Raw genomic sequence first — 18,990 nt, 5'->3', positions numbered from 1 at the left:
CAGCTGGTCAATGTTTCTCATTGATGTTTCTAGCTCTATATTCCTCTCCCTTCCTCTTTGTTTTTTTTTTTTTTTTTTTTTTTTTTTAATATATTTTATTGATTTTTTACAGAGAGGAAGGGAGAGGGATAGAAAGCCAGAAACATCGATGAGAGAGTAACATTGATCGGCTGTCTCTTCCACACCCCCTACTGGGGACGTGCCCGAAACTCAGGTACATGCCCTTGACTGGAATCGAACCCGGGACCCTGGAGTCCGCAGGCCGACGCTCTATCCATTGAGCCAAACCCGTTTGGGCTCCCTTCCTCTTTATAAAAAAATCAATAATATATATAAAACCCAGATGTCAGGGCAGGCCCAGGCTTCTGCCCATCCTGTTCTGAGTTGAAGTCACTTTCACTTACATTTAACAAGTTCCCCTACAAGATGCCCTGGGCAGAGGGTGGGGTAGAGGATGAGGTAAAGGTGGGCACCATGTTGCAGGAGCTTACAGCCTACCTGAGGGAGCAAGGACATTCAAGGAGCTCCCAGGGGCCGAGGGCAGGATGAAACAAGGGCTGTAAAGCGAGGGACAAGGAAGTGCTCTGTGCAGGGGTAAACGTGCCACCAATTCCATCCGGTCAGGACCTCAGAGAAGGCTTGGGAAAGAAGCTGGACCTGAGCTGAGCTTTGAAGGGCAACGAAGCATTCAGCAAGGCCGGTGGGAATGGGGCTGTGGGGGGCTGGGGGCGGAGGGTGCACATCCGCCTCAGGGAGTCACACGAACGGATGCAGAGAGCCGGTCAGACCAGCACTGCCCCGTGTGGGGTATTGTGTTCTCAGCGAGTTCAAGGGGTTGAGAGGCAATAAGCAAGAAACCAAATCTAGTGTGTGTTCAACACGTGTCATCTGCCAGGTACTGTTCTACGTGCCCTCTATGGGAAATTAATGCAAACATCAACCCTGTGAGATAAATGTTAACATGGTTATCATTTTACAGACAAAACAAAGAGAGAGAGAAAAAAAGAATGAGGCATGAAGAGAGTAAACATTTATCCCGGGACACACAGCTAGTAAGTGGTAGTCTAGTTGTAGAAACCATTCACTTAATTTTAATATGCTGTCTCTCACTAAAGAACAGAGCTCAGGTTGAAGAACATAATATTACATAGCGATGAGGGGAAATAAGCAGGACAGAAGGTGGCAGGGCAGTCAGGTTTAGATACGGCGACCAGAGAGGCCTCTCTGAGGAGAGAGACAGCCCGGGGGAGAGAAACGGGAGAGGGTGGCGGGCAGTGGGGACAGCATATGTGGATGCCTCGAGGCAGCAGAGACCGGGTGGTGGCCAGGGCCCGCTGTGGCTTGGCCACTCCAGGGCCACACTATGAATTGTCCCATCCTGTCGGCAACTCTACACAGGCACCACTGTCTTCCCGTTCTCCGGGAGAAAGCAGGTTCTGTTTTGAAGCGTCTGGTTATTTCTCACAGCTGCAGGGCGGGTGGGTGCTGGGTTCTGTCTGGGTGGCCCGCGGAGGGGGTGCAGGGCCGGGAGGGGCGTGAGAAGTCTCACGTGTGGCCTGTCAGCATTCAGCTGCCTGCATTGGCCGCGGGCCCAGGGAGCCCTCTCTCCCCGGCTGCACCAGGAGCAGAGAGAGGCCAGGGAAGTCTCCCTGTCCTGTGCCTGCGCTGAGGCGACCCCTTGCCTCTCTGTGTGGCAGGACATCATCCTCACGGTGAAGGAGAAGCTGTCAATCCGGTGCACCGAGTACTTCGCGCTGGTCCTGGAGGAGCAGTACAACGTCTCCCGGCTGCACCTGCTGCATGAGGAGGAGCTCATCCAGCAGGTACGTCCTGCCCCCGCCCCTGCCCCTGCCCCTGCCCCTGCCCCTGCCCCTGCCCCGGCCCCTGCCCCTGCCCCGGCCCTGCCCCGGCCCTGCCCCTGGTCCTGCCCCTGCCCCGGCCCTGCCCCTGGCCCTGGCCCTGCTCCTGGCCCTGCCCCTGGCCCTGCTCCTTCCCCTGCCCCTGCCCCTGGTCCTGCCCCTGCCCCTGCCCCTGCCCCTGCCCCTGCCCCGGCCCTGCCCCTGCTCCTGGCCCTGCTCCTGGCCCTGCCCCTGGCCCTGCTCCTTCCCCTGCCCCTGGTCCTGCCCTGGCCCTGGCCCTGCCCCTGCCCCTGCCCCTGCCCCTGCCCCTGCTCCTGCCTCTGCCCCTGCCCCTGCCCCTGCCCCTGCCCCTGCTCCTGCTCCTCCTGCTTCTGTTCCTGCCCCTGCCCCTGCCTCTGCCCCTGCTCCTGGTGAGATCTGGCCTGGGCAGCTGCGCGCCTCAGCCAGGACCTTGGGGCACAGGGCTCAGCACATGGGCAGGTTTGATGCCCTTGCTTGTGCCATGAGGGCACAGGGTCACTTCGCCTGGAGGTAACAGGACTAGAGCCAGGCCCAATTTTCGCTTGAGGCCCCGTTTTGCAGATGTGGAAACAGGCTTAGAGAGGCAAGGTGACTTACTTAAGAAAACAGCCAATAGAGCCCCATCTTTTGCTTCGGCTCTGATGATCTTCCCCTGAGCCTGCGGCCTCTGGGATGTGAGGGGAGCATTTGTTGCTGTGTCTGAGCCCTTTCTGTGAGACCCACCCCCGTGCTGGTCCCTGAGGGCCGGACAGAACAAAAATCCCTCCGCACCACTCAGTCTTCTGGCCATTCCGTGTTTGCTGCACCAACTTTTTAAAGCCAACACAGTCAGTTCAACAAATCCTTGTTGAGTGTGTGCTCTTACAAAGATGAGTAGGATTTCCACAGTTGGAAAAGGAGGGGCTTTTTAAGCAGGGCAATAGCACGAGCAGGGCAGGGCCTCGTGGAAGCCGCTCTCAGCGTTCCTCATTGCAGGTGGCGTCTGACTCTGCTCACCCGCCTCCCATTACTGGTGCTCGCACACGCTTTTAAAAAGTCATTTCTGTTCTATTGGCATTGGAAGAGAGGAACACATTAAATCCCTAAGATAGTTTAAGTGGGGGGAAAAGGTACAGAATTTATATAATGTAGACTATTCTATTATTTGTGGGAAAGAAAGCATGAATAGGAACATGTATACTATACACTGAGTGGCCAGATGATTATGATCTCTGAACGCATAATCATCTGGCCACTCAGTGTATACATATTTTAGAGGCCCTGTGCATGAATTTTTGCATGGTGGGGTCTGTCCTGCCTGCCGGTCAAACTCCTGGTCGAGGTTAACGGAGTCAGTGGGAAACTTGACTCTTTTGAGCCTTTTACATTTTATACTCCTGGGAAAGCCAAATTAGGAGCAAAGGCCTGCACTGCCTTGGGAAACACTAAATTGAAATCTCTGGGAACTGTCTTTCATTGTCTTTTTTTTTTTCTTTTTTTTTTTTTTAGGTTTTTTTTTTTTTTTGTGTGTGTGTGTGTGGAATAACTGCAAGAACAAAGGCAGCTAAGATTAATGGTATCTCCCTTCCCCATCGCAGGTGGTAGAAAAGGAAGAGTTACAAGACTACCGCTGCCTCTTCAGGGTGTGTTTTGTTCCCAAGGACCCCCTGGACCTCCTGAAAGAAGACCCCGTGGCCTTTGAATACCTCTACCTGCAGGTGACTGGGTCTGCGCTTCCTATAGCAACAGTGGTCCTTCTCAGAGATGGAATTGGGTGTTGTTTTTAATTACTGTAAATGTTTATTGTCGACACTGTTGCAGGTGTCCCCTATTTCCCTCGCCCCCCTGTGCCCGCCTCCACACGTCCCCGCCCCCATCCCCAGGCCTTCACCACACTGTAGTTTGTGTCCATGGGCTATGCATATATGTTCACTAGCTAATCCCTTCACCTTCCTTTAACCAGTCCCCCCAACCTCCCTTCCCCTCTGACCTCTGTCGGTCTGTTCAGTGTATCCCATGCCTCTGCTTCTATTTTGTTCATCACTTTATTTTGTTCATTAGATTCCAAATCCTAGTGAGGTCATATGGTATTTGTCTTTCTCTGCCTGGCTTATTTTGCTTAGATGGGCCTAGAGATTGGGTTATTTTGAACATGAGCTCGAGGCAATTAAGCAATTCCCTGGTGAAGATCATCTTTATCTGAAGGAGAATGGGCCCGAGTATCCCTTACAGTTCCTTTTTCCATCCCTGAGCTGCGATCTTAGGAGATTAGGGATGTATTAATGAAATTTGGGCTGTCCTCAATGTAGATGCTACATTTCCTAATGCCATTTAAGATCCTTAGAGTTACGGTTTTTATTGCTAAAAGAGGCTTTAGTGCTTCATCGCTTTCTTTTACAAATGATGAAACTGAGTCTTGGCAGGGTCACATGCTTTGTGTGGGTCACCCATTTAGGGGTGACGCCAAAAATAGCTGCCTTGGTCCCTGTAGCCTTTTGCTCCCCTTACTCTACCCTCACAGGTAAAATTTACTCTGACATTTTTATTCTGATGAAAAAGAATCATTTGGGAGGCATCAATATTTGAGATAACTCAAACTAGGTGGATTGATTTGCGCAAAGTCTTACAGAAACGATGGTAGCAACTAATAACAATAATACTGCCCTAACCGGTTTGGCTCAGTGGATAGAGAGCATTGGCCTGCAGATCAAAGGTCCCAGGTTCCATTCCAGTCAAGGGCATGTACCTTAGTTGTCAGCACATCCCCAGTGGGGGGTGTGCAGGAGGCAGCTGATGGATGTTTTTTACTCTCTATCCCTCTCTCTTCCTCTCTGTAAAAAAATCAATAAAACATTTTTTTAAACCCAATACTTTATTTTTATTTTTTAAAATATATTTTATTGATTTTTTTACAGAGAGGAAGAGAGAGGGATAGAGAATTAGAAATATCGATGAGAGAGAATCATCCATCAGCTGCCTCCTGCACACCCCCTACTGGGGATTTGCCTGCAACCAAGATACATGCTCTTGACCGGAATCGAACCCGGGATCTTTCAATCCGCAGGCTGACGCTCTATCCACTGAGCCAATCCGGTTTCAGCCCAATACTTTATTTTTGCATAATGCTGTGCCCCTCATCCCTGCTTTCAGACGCATTATCTAACTTAAACCCCACAGAAACCACCTAAGGTAGACTTCACCCTTTGCACTCCGCTGTCCCCTCTCAGGGGACATCGGAATTCTAGCATATCACTCAGATGTCCCCTCTCAGGGGACATTGCAGTTTATTAGTGATTACGGGGAATTGAGTTATTTCAACGCACGTTTCCGCCGCAAAGTAGCGTCGAGTAGCTGGTAGCCAATGTCCAGAATGGTTCGGAGTGCAAAGGGTTCACTATCCCCATTTAGCAACGGGGAGAACAGCAATGCTCCGAGAGTCTTACTAACTTAACCAAGGTCACACAGCCACGCACAGGCAGAGCCAGGTCTCAACGCTGAGCTCCTGGTCCCCCTGCCTTTTGCTCGAGAGAACGAGGAGCACGGTTCCCCTGCTCCCGGTTCCCACTTCCCCTGATCGATCTCTTCCAGAGCTGCAGCGACGTGCTGCAGGAGCGCTTTGCCGTGGAAATGAAGTGCAGCTCTGCGCTCAGACTGGCGGCCCTGCACATCCAGGAGCGGATCTACGCGTGCGCCCAGCCGCAGAAGATCTCTCTGAAGTACATAGAGTGAGTGGCGGGGCACGTCGGAGACCCAGCAGCAGCAGCTGTGCTGGGTGGATCATCTGGCTGGCCCCTGGCCAGAACGGCCAGATTCCATAGAAAGCTGATAGTCACCTGCCTAGCCTTCTGTCCCTTGTCTTTCTATCCAATTTCCTCTCCACCCTCTCCCACCCAGCCGGGCTCCCCAACATGTCAGAATCTGGCTGCTCCCTCTGGGGCCGAAGCCAAGTCCAGATAGAGCGACACAGGATCCCTTTGTGAGTTCCTGGGAGAACACAAAGGGAAGTCTTTTGATAACTTCAATGAAAAGCTCTGATAAGGGCAGGAATGCCTTGAAAATTAATGTGTGAACCAATCACGTGGCATTATATTCTGACTAAGGAAGTTTCAGATCCTGGGATCCCAACACCACCTAATCCTTCGCTTCACATTTGCTCTTGGCGGTGTCACCCAGGTTTGCTAACACCCTCACCAAACCTCAGCTCTGCTGTCCTATCTGGCATCAAAGTCAAATGAGAGTCACATTTAAAAATTAAAACAGATCCAGGGCTCTGTCCCTAATGGGGTGGGTCAAATCTCTAGAGAGCGGGACCTGAGAATCTGTACCTTTAACTAGTTTGTTGGAGCTTTTGAGGCTGTTAGGCTAGCACCATTCTGAAGCACGACCTTGGGGACTCGCAGGGGCTATGTGCTGCCCTGAGAGTGTGTGATACACGCTCGGTCATTATATGTCATGTACATTGTAGTGAAAAAGGATCAAGGTCTCCTGCTCTAACTAACAGAATATCACACTGCACCAAGTGCAGTGAGCTCCCAGAGAGATCAGTGGGGTTTTCCCCAATGGTTGTGGCTTTTGTGTATGTGTTGGGTAAGAAATATATATGTATAAACATATTTATAGACATATATTGTGTACTTACATAAAATATCCTATATAATAAGAGCCTAATATGTAAATCAGCCAAACTGTGGAATGACTGATAGAGCGACCGGTTGCTATGATGCTCACTGACCACCAGGGGGCAAGCGCTCAATGCAGGCCCCAGGCCAGCCAAGGCAGGTGCCAGTAGGGCCCTGATTGATGTGACCAACCAGCCGGGGGAGAGGGGAAAGGGGAAGAAGCAGGGCCAGTGAGGGGGCAGCGCCAGGTCGGCCAAGGTGGATGCCAGTGGGGGTCCCCCAATCACCTCACAAGTCACCCCACAGATTGACCCTGATTACCAGTCAGGCCTAGGGACCCTACCCGTGTACGAATTTTGTGTACCAGGCCTCTAGTAAGAATATATTAATATATAACTTATAGTAAAACACATAAGATATTTCTATATATTTATATCTACTTATACACACATAGATGTACATGTGAATGTATCTTCTGTTGAGGAAGAGGCTCGGTTGCAGTGTTCTGAGAACACTAAGTGCTGAACCCAATGTAATTATGCCGTTCGTCAGAGCCACCAAGTTCACTGTAAACACGGGCCTCCTCGTCTCCAATGTCTCCTGGCAGGAAAGACTGGGGGATAGAGAACTTCATCTCGCCAACGCTACTCCGAAACATGAAAGGCAAAGACATCAAGAAAGCCATCAGCTTCCACATGAAGAGGAACCAGAACTTGCTGGAACCCCGACAGAAGGTAACAGAGCCCTAGCCCTGGCCGACCCACCCAGCTGTCTGGGGACTGCATCTTCAACATGGCCTTTATTTGAGCAAGTGAATAACTTACATCTTTTTTTCTTCTTCTTCTTCTTCTATTTAAGCAACTTATTTCCGCTGCCCAGCTACGTTTAAATTATCTACAGATCCTTGGGGAACTCAAGACATATGGCGGGAAAATCTTTAATGTTACTTTAATGGTACGTGTTCGAGAACTGTGGGATCCCACGCTTATGAGGGACCTTAGAAGTCCTCTGAAGATCAGTGACTCCTGTGGCCTAAATTTTTTGAAAACTCTGTCATGTGTAGAATTTGTTTGGGAAACTAAAAATCATGCCGTTGGGAGTGTTCGTTGGGCCTTGCTTGGTGCTAGCCCTCTGGTAGGTGCTGGGGGAGGCAGAGCTGACGTGATTTCTACCTTCCAATGATCGAACAAAGGAGCCACAAGACAAAGCAGAGCCACGAGAGACACACAGGGCGATTGCTGTGGGGTGTGAAGACAGAGGGTACCACTGCCAGCTTCGGGTCAAGAATGGAAGGGAAGGGGGTAAGGAAAGGCAGGAAGATTGGATCTGGCCAGATTTCCGTGTAGAGGAAAGGCCTTCTGAGGGAAGGGTACTGTAAGCTGTTGACTCTGGAGCTTTGGGAATAGGAAGGTGGAGAGGGAAACGTGGAAATCATACTGGAAAGATAAGAATGTTAGACTGACTGCCAGGCTGGGGCCCCGATAATTCAGAAAAAGGGAAGAACTGAGGAGGGAAAAGAGAAGCAAAGGAGCCCTCTGCTCTGTTTCCCGGCCCTCCCCTTGCTTCCTTCTTGGAGCCAAGGCCCAGAGCTGTGTGCTGATCAGCCATCAGGAATGGGGGCTGAGGCTTAAGGGAACTCTCCCCACCACTCAGTCAGCCCCAGAACTCTCCAGCACAAAGCCAAACAATTTGCCAATTACAGATTTTTTAAAAAACATTAACAAATCTTCTTTCAGTTGATTTAGGTATGTCTCTCAGTCATTTGCAGTGACGGGTCAATTTAATCAGATTGCTGGCTTAACAATATAGATAGAAAAAAGAGAATCCCTGTTTTGAGAGCAAGATAGAGCAATCAGATCAAGCATGTCAAACTCGCGGCCCGCAGCCACATGCCTCATTTATTTGGCTTGTGTTGGCCTTTGAGTTTGACATGCTTGAATCAGATAGTTAGATGGCGTCTTGTATATGAGTAGATGACCCAAAGGTGGAAGAGAGACCAGAGCACAGACAGGAAGGCTCGAAGATACAAGGAAAGCTTCCCACTTTTCCCAAGGGCCATCCTTCCCCTCTCCCAGCTGTCCCCAGCCTCCCCTTTACCTTTCCTGTCTAAGGAAATAATTGGTGATGGGAAAAGAAAGCAGGCTGAGCTGGCTCAGGGTGCTTGCTGGCCACTGGGGTTACACTGTAGATAAACACAGTCTGTCGTCAGGGAACTTGGCAGGGAATCTGAGATTCGAGTACAAATGATTACAATAAGAAGTCACAGCTCCGTGTTATGGGAGACGCAGACAGGAAGTGTGGGAAAGCACAGAGGAAAGGGTCTGTTCTGGTTTGAGGAGACAGAGATCAGGCAGATGGTTTCTGTAGATGTTTGCAGTAAGTTTCGATGGAAGCTTTTCAAGAAAGGTCGGGATTTCTGTTGGTAATGATGGCAGGGAAGGGATTCCAAGAGGAAAGAAATAGGCACATAGGTATGAAGAGACAGGTTGCGTCTACCGAACAGGTAATAGCCTGGTTTGGCTCTCTGTTGTGAAGGGTCTTGAAGAGATAACTTATACTTTAAATTAAGTATAAGTCACAGGGGCCCGGTTTGGGCTGTTGCCTCCCTTGGTAGCCCATGGAGTGGTGTTGGGGACTTGAAATAAGACTCTGGCGTTTGCAGAGAGAGGTGTCATGTCTTGCGTGTGCCGTGTATTTTCCTAGCTGCGCACGGGAACTGATTCCTCCTCTGCCCCTTCTGCAGTTACAGGATAGAGAATCCTATGTTGCCCTTCTCGTTGGAGCCAAGTATGGGATTAGCCAAATTATCAATAGCAAACTCAACATCATGTCCACATTGGCAGAGTTTGCAAACATCAGCCGCGTCGAGCTGACGGAAGAGTCGGAGAAAGTGGGCATGGTCAAAGTGTACCTGCAGGACATCAAGGTAACCCACAGGGGAGAGGTTCCGACCCCAGCTTCTGGAATTTGGGGCTAACGTGATTACTTCAAGGTCATTTATATGTGTGTGGGGATGTACAGAGTCTAACGGCCAACATTTGCTGTCCCATCAAAGGGAAAGTGGGAACCAGGGTGCATTTCCCCGGGCGGGACCTGAAAGGTTTCTTCGCATAAACTGAGCCTGACCTTGTGCTTCCCTGATGGGTTCAGAAACTTAGATGGGAACACCAGATGGGACCAGGAGGGCTGTCTGAGAGCTGTGAGTGGCAGCCATCGGAATGGGTGAAGGATGTAGGGAACTTCCTGAGCCTCCCTGGGAGGACCTGCCTTTCTTGGCTTTCATAGCAACAGGATCAGAGATGGCGCTCTCTTCTCACCACCCTCTCTCTCTCTCCTCTGTGTGCTTTTGCGTCTTTTCCTTGTCTAGGCCAGGTCTTGGAGGGGCCCCTTATGGGAATGAGCAGAGTGGGGTGGGTGGTTTGGATGGGAGGCGAGGACAGGGGTCAGAGACGGAGAGGCAGGAGGCATGTGGAGTTTCAATGGGAGGAACCCACACATGCACTTGCTCACTTCAAGTCTTGAAGGTGAGACTAGCAGGGGTCCTCAAACTTTTTAAAGTGGGGGCCAGATCACGGTCCCTCAGAGAGCTGGAGGGCCGGACTATATGAACTACTAATTCCTACTGTAACACCTTGGCTGCGCTCACTGCCCAAAAAACCTGGCGGGCAGGATCAGACTCCTCTGCGGGCTGCATGTGGCCCGAGGGCCGTAGTTTGAAGACCCCTGGGTCACTACAGGATGGGAAGCCTGCCTGGGGACCAGGGCTGGAGTGACTTGGAATTTCCCATCAGCCCCAGGTGGTCTTGTTGTCCGGTTGCAGACTGTCCCTTTGCCCTTCACAGGCTTAAGAGCTCTCTTTGCCTTCCAAGGTTCTGACTTTGCTCCTGGAATCCAACAGTGCCAAGGACCTGGCCTGCCTGGTCGCCGGGTACTACAGGCTGTTTGTCGACCCGGTTACCTCCATCTTCCTCTGGCCGGGGAACAAGCAGCAGGTGCACCGAGTGTCTGCGGAGGAAGGTGAGGCACTGAGGTTTGCCCCGGGGAGGATGGGCCTGTGTCACTGCCCTGGGGGTATGGGCGGCCTAAAGGGAGGTGGAGAGAGGAGTTGAGCTGAGACTTCCACTAAGTCGATGGGAGCCACTTCTCCGTGTATCTCTTTGTAAACAGTTGGTCTTTCCAAAGTCCTAAACTTTCCTTGTACCTGAGAGTCCCTAAAAATATAAAAGGTCTCTGATTCCCTGTAGAATTTCCTAAAACCATCTCTACGATCCATTGTATCGTGTCTTTATTTGCCACCAAAAGGTGCTGTCCGTTATTTGTTCAGAAAGTACAGATGGCCAGCCCTGGCCGGGTAGCTCAGTTGATTAGAGTGTCATCCTGATACACCAAGGTGGTGAGTTCGATCCCCAGTCAGGGCACATAGAAGAATCAACCAATGAATGCATAATTAAGTGGGAAAAGTCAATATCACACCCTCTCCCTCTCCCTCTCTCCATTGCCTATTTTCATTGTACAGACACTCCCACCATGGCTGGTTTCAAGCTACCAACTTGATGTCACTGAGTGTGGAGATGGGGAGAGATGCCCAAATAGCATGTCACTTTGTAGTCTTTCCTCCATGTGGATAAGATATAATCTCCAGAGCTTAGATAGTAAGATAAAGTAAAATGATCAGGCAGTGATGAGCTTTGGCTATTTGTGAACTTTGTCTTTAACACCATTTAGAAGCGAGGGTGGGTGCCTTAGGGAGGCACGGCAGAGTGGGGCAGTGAAGTCGGGGAGGTCAGATGGCAGGAGGGCCTGCTGCTACCAGGGCAGGTGCAGGGTCAGAGAAGGAGCTGGGGCCAGGGGCAGTATTTGAAATAGATCTCGGAGAACAGGTTAGAGTAGGCCAAACAAAGGAGGAAAGAGAGACCATTTGAAGCGGGAGCGGGGGAGGGGTCGGCATGGAGGGAAGACACAGAGGGCAAGATCATGAGCTGTGAGAAGCTGTCTGCAGTGGCTGGAGCATGGGAGTGGGGAGGGGTGGCCAGGCTGCTCAGGAGGGGTCAGGGCCATCTCCGGAGGCCTTAGCTCTTGTGGGGGAGCTTAGGCCTTTCCCTGTAGGCAGGGGAAGCCGACCGAGGGCTTAAATAGAGTGTGGTGTCGATGAAAAGGGAGCTTTAGAGAGATCCCCCTGCAGGCTTATGGTAGAGGAGCGATTGGAGACCTGGTTCAGCACTCCCCACCCTCACTCCACGGAGCCTTCCGGAGCACCAGCAGCTGGAGGAGCTGTCCCTCTCCTGACACCTGTGGCACCAGCGGGTCCCCAAGACCCCGCTTCAGAAGGGTGCCAGCCTAGCAGTCCCAGGAAGGTGCTAGCATACAGATTCCCAGGGCCTGCTCCCTACATGTTTGACCCAGGACATCAGGTCAAGGATCTGTTTTGGGTTTTAAATATGATTCCCATCTCGCCTTGATCCCAGACAGGACAGAGCTGGGATGTGGGGAGGGGTTTAGGAAACCTGGGCAATACTGCCCCAGCAAAGTGAAATCCAATCAAAGAAACTCTCCCCACCCCGACCCCCAGTTCCTGGGAACAGATAGCTCCCCTCGGACGTGCGGATGGAGGTGGCCCTGTCTCTTTCAGGGGGTCCAGATAGATGTGGGGAAGGAGGCCTGATGCTGTGTGTCCCGTGGACCCTGTGTCCATCCTACAGCGTGATCTGGGGCAGTCGCCCTCCTGGACCTCCGCTTTCTAATCAGGAAACCGGGGGGCCCAGCAGCGTGGGGCCACCTGCCAGTCCCCAGAGGCTGCTTTGTGACCCCGCGTGTCCCCTGTGGTGCAGGCTACGAGTCCCGGGCATGCAGTGACTCCGAGGAGTCCTCCGACGTGGACTGCGTGCTGGAGCCCCTCTCGGACCAGCACCTGCCCCGGCCGGGCCCTGGCCGACTGCCCGCTGAAGAGGAGCAGCCACCCGGGGGCGGCCCCGCGCCGGGAGAGGTGGCCGGGAGAGGCCCCAGCGCCTGCGGGGCCAGCAGCACGACCGACAGCGCCGAGTCCGAGGCCTCCGACTCGGCCAACACCGAGAGCCGCGGCTGCAGGACCAGCGGCTCCAGCGAGTCCATGGACGCCCTGGAGGAGGATGACCTGGACGCCTGCTCCTCCAGCAGGTCCGGCTTCTTCCACTTCGGCTCGCCGGGCTTCCCGGACAGAGTCGTGGACTGTGACAGCCAGGAGGAGAGGCGCCGGATCGAGACCAGCGGCTTCCTCTGCCTCCTGGACCTGGCCCAGCGCCCCAGCCCGCAGCCCCAGGAGACGGAGCCCGCGGAGAGCCCCGCGCCCGGGACCTTGGGCTGGGCGCCGGACCCCGGGGCGGCCATGCTGGACCCCGGGCTGTACGAGGGCAGCCGCCCCGACTACTACAGCCTGTGCTCCAGCGGCTCCCCGGCCCGGCACCTGAGTGACAGCTCGGACAGCGCGGCCTCCCGGCAGGGCGGGGGCCCGCAGGGCTGGCCTGGGGCCGGGCCCAGCTCCGCGCCGGAGGCCCCGGGCCCTGCCTGTGAGGAGGGCAGCTCGGACGAGGAGTTCTATGACGCCGCTGACAAGCTCACACCCCCCGGCACGCTCTCAGGTGAGCCCTCCCCCGAGGGCCTGCAGGCTTGGCAGGCAGGGGCCTAGCTTGGGAGGCGGGGGAGAGACACATGAGGAAAGCGAGGCCGTGGTCCTCTTTGGAGGAGGCTGCCCGGGAGTCTGTGGACTAAAGGACAAGCATCGTGACTTCGCCCGGCTGGCGTGGCTCGGTGGTGGAGCGTCGCCGACCTATGAACAAGGAGGTCACAGTTCGATTCCCAGTCAGGGCACATGCCTGGTTTGTGGGCTCATTCACCCGTAGGGGGCGTGCAGGAGGCAGCCGATCAATGATGCTCCCTCGTCATTGAGGTTTCTATCTCTCTCTCCCTCTCCCTTCCTCTCTGAAATCAATAAACATATTTTTTTTTTTTAAAAGGAATCATGACTTCAAGTCAGAGCCACAGGAAGGCTCAGAGAACTGTGGGCGGGCAGTGATGGACAAGGATGGGAGGCATTCATGCAACAGTGGAAATCAGGGAGGACTTCCCAGAGGAGGTGGGGAAGTGCTGAGACCGGTGAGATAGACAGAAATTACATAGAAAGCAACAGGTTTTGTTTGTTTGTTTTAAATATATTTTGTTTTTTGTTTTTTTTTACAGAGAGGAAAGGAAGGGAGAGGGAGAGTTAGAAACATCAATCAGCTGCCTCCTGTACACCCCCCCATTGGGAATGTGCCCGCAACCCAGCTACACGCCCTTGACCAGAATCGAACCCGGGACCAGTCCGCAGGCCGATGATCTATCCACTGAGCCAAACCGGTTTCGGCCCTGTCATTCTTTAAAAGGGCCAGGCTCTTTCCCACCCCCGGCCTTTGGCCAAAGGGACGCAGCCTGGCCATGGTTTGAACCCCGGTGACCCTGTGTCCTGAGCCCCAGCTCTGAGTGCCTCTTTGTTTTCCTGCTTCTTTTTTTTTTTTTTTTTTAATATATTTTATTGATTTTTCTACAGAGAGGAAGGGAGAGAGACAGAGAGCTAGAAAAGTTGATGAGAGAGAAACATCGACCAGCTGCCTCTTGCACACCCCCTACCAGGAATGTGCCTGCAACCCAGGTACATGCCCTTGACCGGAATCGAACCTGGGACCTTTGAATCCCCAGACCGACGCTCTGTCCACTGAGCCAAACCGGTTTCGGCTGTTTTCCTGCTTCTTATGTGCTTTTTCCTTCCTTGCTTCTCAGGGCCCGGGGCCATTTCTGCTGCGGAACCCGGTGCCTCGGGCACACAGAGCGAGGCCAGCTCTGGCAGCCCCGAGGACGGCCTGAACGCTGGGCCCCGCGGGGGAGGGGCCCGCAGGAGGGGCGGGGCCAAGAAGTACGCCAAGACCCTGCGGAAGAGGAGGTCTTTCCTGCAGACCGACTACACCTGCCAGGTCTCCTTCCCGCTGGCGCCGGCCGCCTCCCTGGAGGAGGTGGACGCCGTGTGCTACTACGACAGGGAGCCCTACCTGGCCCTCGGGGCACCCTCCCCGACCGTGTCCTCGCTGCAGGACGTGCAAGGGGAGCCTGGCCTGCTGGAGACCAAGGCCCTGGGGCTGCTGGGCCCCCTGAGGGAGGCCAAGAGCAAAAACCCGGCCTCCCGGGCCATGGAGATGGAGCCGGAAACCATGGAAACCAAGTCGGTCATCGACTCTCGGGTGTCTTCCATCTCCGCCATCCGCCTCCGGATTGACCCGGGTCCCAGAGAGAACTCTGGGGGCGCCCCTGCGCCTGCCGCGGGTGCCAGCGGCCCAGCAAGCACCCCTAACTGTCCCGGCCCCGGTTCACCTGGCCCAGATGCTGCTCGGACAGAGTCTTCCCAAACTCTACCTGCGTCTCAAGACCCGGAGGGCAGTGCCCCCGGAGAACTCTCCGCGGAGCCTGAGGGCAGCACCGGCCCCCTGTCCAACTCGGAGCCGGACTCAGGCGGAGCCTGCCCGGCCAGCAGCCCGGGGCCGCCCCCTGTCTCTCCAGGAGACACACCGGAGCCGGGAGGCGTCCTGTTGGGAACAGGGTTGGGACCTCTGTTGACAAATCCTACGCAAGAGACGGCCCCCCAAGACACTGAGCCTTTGCTCCCTCTGGGAGACGGGCCTGGACGTGGCGAATGTGGAATACATTCGGGAGAGAAGACGGCTTCTTTCCCGGTAAAGGAAGAGCACCGGGGACCACGGGCGCTGGAACGCAATGGAGACGTTACAGGCAGAAATGGCACCAGCGTGGGTCCTGACGGGCCCGGGGAGGATCCGGGGGACCCTGCGGGTGACGGGCCGAGCGCTGTTCTGCAGACGGTCGGTGTCAGTGTTCCCGAGGGTGGGATAACGGCCCCCCTCCCCTCGGAGACGCCTGTGACCCCAGCACACTCCCCCACCGAACTCCAAGGGCAGAGCAGAGAAGCCCCAGGCCACGCCTGCCAGGCCCCAGAACAAGAAATATTGGCAGCGCTGGACGCAGACCCGGATCTCCTGCCTGAGAACCAGACCGTGCCGTCAGCCTGCCCTCTGGAGGAGGGCACAGCGGAGCCGCTTAACCATGTGATGGGGGAAGACACCGGCCCCGGGGACACCCCTCAGCAGGTCTGTTTCACCCCCGGGCCTTCTCCGCTGCACCCGCTCCCATGCCCCCGAGGAGAAGGTTCACACCAGTGTTCGCTGTCAGACAGCAGAGACAAAACCCCGAGCATCTGCCTCCCGGCGGAGAAGGCTTTCCTGTGCTCTTCCCCGGAGAGCCTCCCTAGAGTTCCTGCCGGTCTCAGGACGGCCACCTCCCTGGGGTTTGCGGGGGTGAATGAGACGGTGGCCCCCGGGATTGGCATGGAGCAGTGCAGCTGCCAGCTCTCCTACGCCACCTGCTTCCGTGGCCTGCAGCCGGAGTCGGAGGAGGGAGACAGGGACTCGGAAGCACACCCCGCCGCCCCCCTCACCTCGCCGCCCTCTGCGGGGAGCGGGCTGGCCCTGCCCCGGAGGCCGGCCCGGGCCCACAGCTGCAGCGCGGAGCCCCTGTCCAGGAGCAGCCGCCGCCGCGTCTGGCCGGAGTACTGCTCCAGGGCTCTGACCCGGTTGAAAGCCGCCCCCGCCAGCACTCCCGAGGGCTTCCTCCGCCTCTCCGAGAGCTTGCTGGAATTGCAGGACATTTTAGAAGCTTCCTGGGGGCACGGGGACAAGCACCCCCCAGAGAAGTGCACCTGGCACTTCTCCGAGAGCCGGAGCCACCTCTGCACGGGCTCCCAGAAGCTCCTGTCCAGCTGCCAGCACGTGATCAGGATGGACCAGTCCCCCGAGGAGATGCAGGGCGCCGTGCGCGACACCTTCCCGCACCTGGTCCAGCTGGCCGGCCTGTGCTTCCAGCTCACGGACTGCAGCCGCTGCTCCGCCCAGCACCGGGAGGCCGCCGGCAGCCTCAGGGACGTGGTGCACACCTACCACCGGTTCGTGGAGGCCGCCCAGCTGGCCTGCGAGAGAGGCTACCACGACCTGAGCGTGAAGCTCCTGGCCCGCCAGTGCACGGCCCTCACCGCCGCCGTGTTCTGTTTGACCCAGAGGTTCCGGGCGTCCACCGCCCTGTGAATCCCCCTGCCCTGCCCTGGATGCTTCCCGGGAAGCCTCTTCCGTGTCCCTCCACCCACCCTCTCAGATGTTTACTATTCAGAGTATTTAAATAAACGGCTGCTTCACCTCGGTCTGAGTCGGGCAGAATGGTCATAAGTTTGGGTCAAAAAACGTTCGCTCCTATCCATGCAACGTGTGTTTTCTGACTACCTCCTCTGGGCCCGGCCGTGTGCGAGGAGCTCAGGATACTTGTAGACAAATAGGACAAGTCCCTCCCTGGTCCGGATGCTCCCAGACCTTGTGGCATACAGATAAGTAGATTACCATCAGTCAAGTGTGTGTCCTAAAAGGAGCATATCCTGGGGTGTGGGACCGAGAAGTCACAAACTGTCCCAAGAAGCAGCGATGAGGAAGGAAGCTGAGGGTCACCAGAAAAACAGTTTTCTTATACCACGCTCTTTGGCAGTAACTTTCGCAAACAGGAGTGAGTCCATGTGGAATCGGACAGATTCCATCTTCACAAGCACCTGCACCAGAAGAGGAGGCCTGCTGACCTTGGCGGCCTCGCTGTGAGAAGCCTAGATTGCCACTAGGTGGCAGCAAGTCCCTTAGCTGTGTCGCTTCGCTCTTCAGGTGTGCTCCGTGCTTGATCCGAAATGGACAGGAGCCCTACATCTTGCATCCTATTTTTGTTTTACATAGTTAACTGCGAACATGGAAGCCCTGAACTAGGTTTGCCTCTTTGAGAATAATATTAGCACAAAATGAATGAATTTAGTACCTTTCTCACCCATCCCAGTTGAGCCAGTCAGTCCCAGTTAATCTTGGTGGGACCTTGGACAAGCCATTTCTCCTCTCATTGCTTTGGTTTTCCCTTCTGTAGATGGGGGACACTAATAGTGCCTGCTCTGTAGGGCAGACATTAAGTAAATCTAGTAAATACTCTGGAGGTAATGAACGCCCAGCTTTGTGGCTGCTCCTCCTAGTCTGAAATCCTTTCCTGCGTTTGTTTTCTGACTCCAGGAAAACTGATTTCCACCTATCGTGGGAACCATTTTCCCCTGGCTTCTCAGTCCAGGCCAAACGCACCTTGGTCGACTAGAGTTCACCCGAGGGGCCCCTTTGCCCCTCTGGTGCTCCTGGTCAGTGTGAGCTCAGTGCTGCCTCCGTGGGTCATCTCCTCTAGGGCTCCCCAATTCCTCTCCTTCACCCAGCAAGAGCAGGAGCACATTTGTAGGTGTTTAATCGCCCACCCTAGCGCTCCCCAATCAGAAGGAAAGCAATACCTTGGGAGAAGAGGAAATACATCCTTCCCATCCCCTGTTACCAGTTACTTGTTAACTAGTGAACAGTTAACCAGTACTTGTGCCAGGAAAGTCATTTCTTTTGTTAGGGGCCTGTTTCTTTTCACAGAATACTTGGAATTAAATTTAAACGAGGCTCCCAAAACACAGATTTGAAGTGATCTCATGGCAATGAAAAACAGGAACAATAGGACACCGAAATAATAAAAAATGATAAATGTTAAGAAGGACCTGAATGCTTTTACCAGCAGGAAGCTGTAAAGAGCCACCTAACTTGTTTCCGTGAACACCGTCTGTATGTTCACAAGTTCAGAGAAGGAGCCCAGGACTTCAGCTCAGTCCGGCCTTGAATCCTGGCAGTGTTATTACTTGTTTGGATCTCAGTTTCCACACTGACAAAAGGAAATGCTCATCTCCATTTAGTGAGGGTCCACAATGTACCAGATGCCCTGAAAACACTTTCTTATCCACACAACACCCTAAAGTAGACATCCTATATAATGAAAGCCTAATATGCAAATTGACCAAACTATAGAACAACTGGTCACTATGACGCACACTGACCACCAGGGGGCAGACGCTCAATGCAGGAGCTGTCCCCAGCCCATAGGCCCCTGGCCAGCCAAGGTGGGTGCCAGCGAGGGGGCCCATGATCACTCCACTGATCACCCCACAGATTGGCCCTAATCACCAGCCAGGCCTAGGGACCCTACCCATTCACAAATTGCATGGTCCAGCTTCTAGGTAGAGAAGAGACATTAGGGTTAGGTTTTAGAAAAAGCCTTTTGAGAGGAGGGAGGGATGTTTAGTCAGCATTTAAAAATCGCTCCAGTCCCAGATAAAGGCTGGATTGGAGCATGGCTTGGGATGTGGTGAGAGTTGCTGAGGAAATAAAAGTCCAGAGCGGTAATAGAATCCAACAGGGCTGTGGTTTCTTGGGTGGGAGACATTTCCAGCTCATTCATGGTAGGGTCTCTCTGAAAGGGTGAGACCCCTAGGACTGGAGGAGAGTTTTTATCAGGACAAGGGGTGGGCAAGTCACTTCAGATCTCCGAGTCTCAGTTTCCCCACT

The 18,990-nt window shown here is 54.1% G+C and overlaps 1 protein-coding gene across 3 annotated transcripts in view; it reads left to right on the top strand.

The window, feature by feature from the left end:
* Positions 1–16,745, top strand: part of FRMPD1 (FERM and PDZ domain containing 1) — a 62,245-nt gene extending 45,500 nt beyond the window's left edge. For all 3 annotated transcript variants that reach the window (XM_084898693.1, XM_084898694.1, XM_084898695.1), the window contains exons 8-16: positions 1,698–1,823; positions 3,458–3,577; positions 5,448–5,584; positions 7,086–7,212; positions 7,337–7,432; positions 9,222–9,404; positions 10,348–10,495; positions 12,307–13,092; positions 14,270–16,745. In XM_084898693.1, the coding sequence (XP_084754819.1) occupies positions 1,698–1,823; positions 3,458–3,577; positions 5,448–5,584; positions 7,086–7,212; positions 7,337–7,432; positions 9,222–9,404; positions 10,348–10,495; positions 12,307–13,092; positions 14,270–16,632 (4,086 nt within the window). In that variant the 3' untranslated portion in view covers positions 16,633–16,745. The remainder of the gene's footprint in view (positions 1–1,697; positions 1,824–3,457; positions 3,578–5,447; positions 5,585–7,085; positions 7,213–7,336; positions 7,433–9,221; positions 9,405–10,347; positions 10,496–12,306; positions 13,093–14,269) is intronic.
* Positions 16,746–18,990: the final 2,245 nt, after the last annotated feature.

The sequence above is a fragment of the Pipistrellus hanaki genome, assembly GCF_964339955.1.
Source record: "Pipistrellus hanaki genome assembly, chromosome: 11".
Taxonomy (NCBI): Eukaryota; Metazoa; Chordata; class Mammalia; order Chiroptera; family Vespertilionidae; genus Pipistrellus; species Pipistrellus hanaki.
This window is presented reverse-complemented; position numbering and strand designations above follow the sequence as displayed.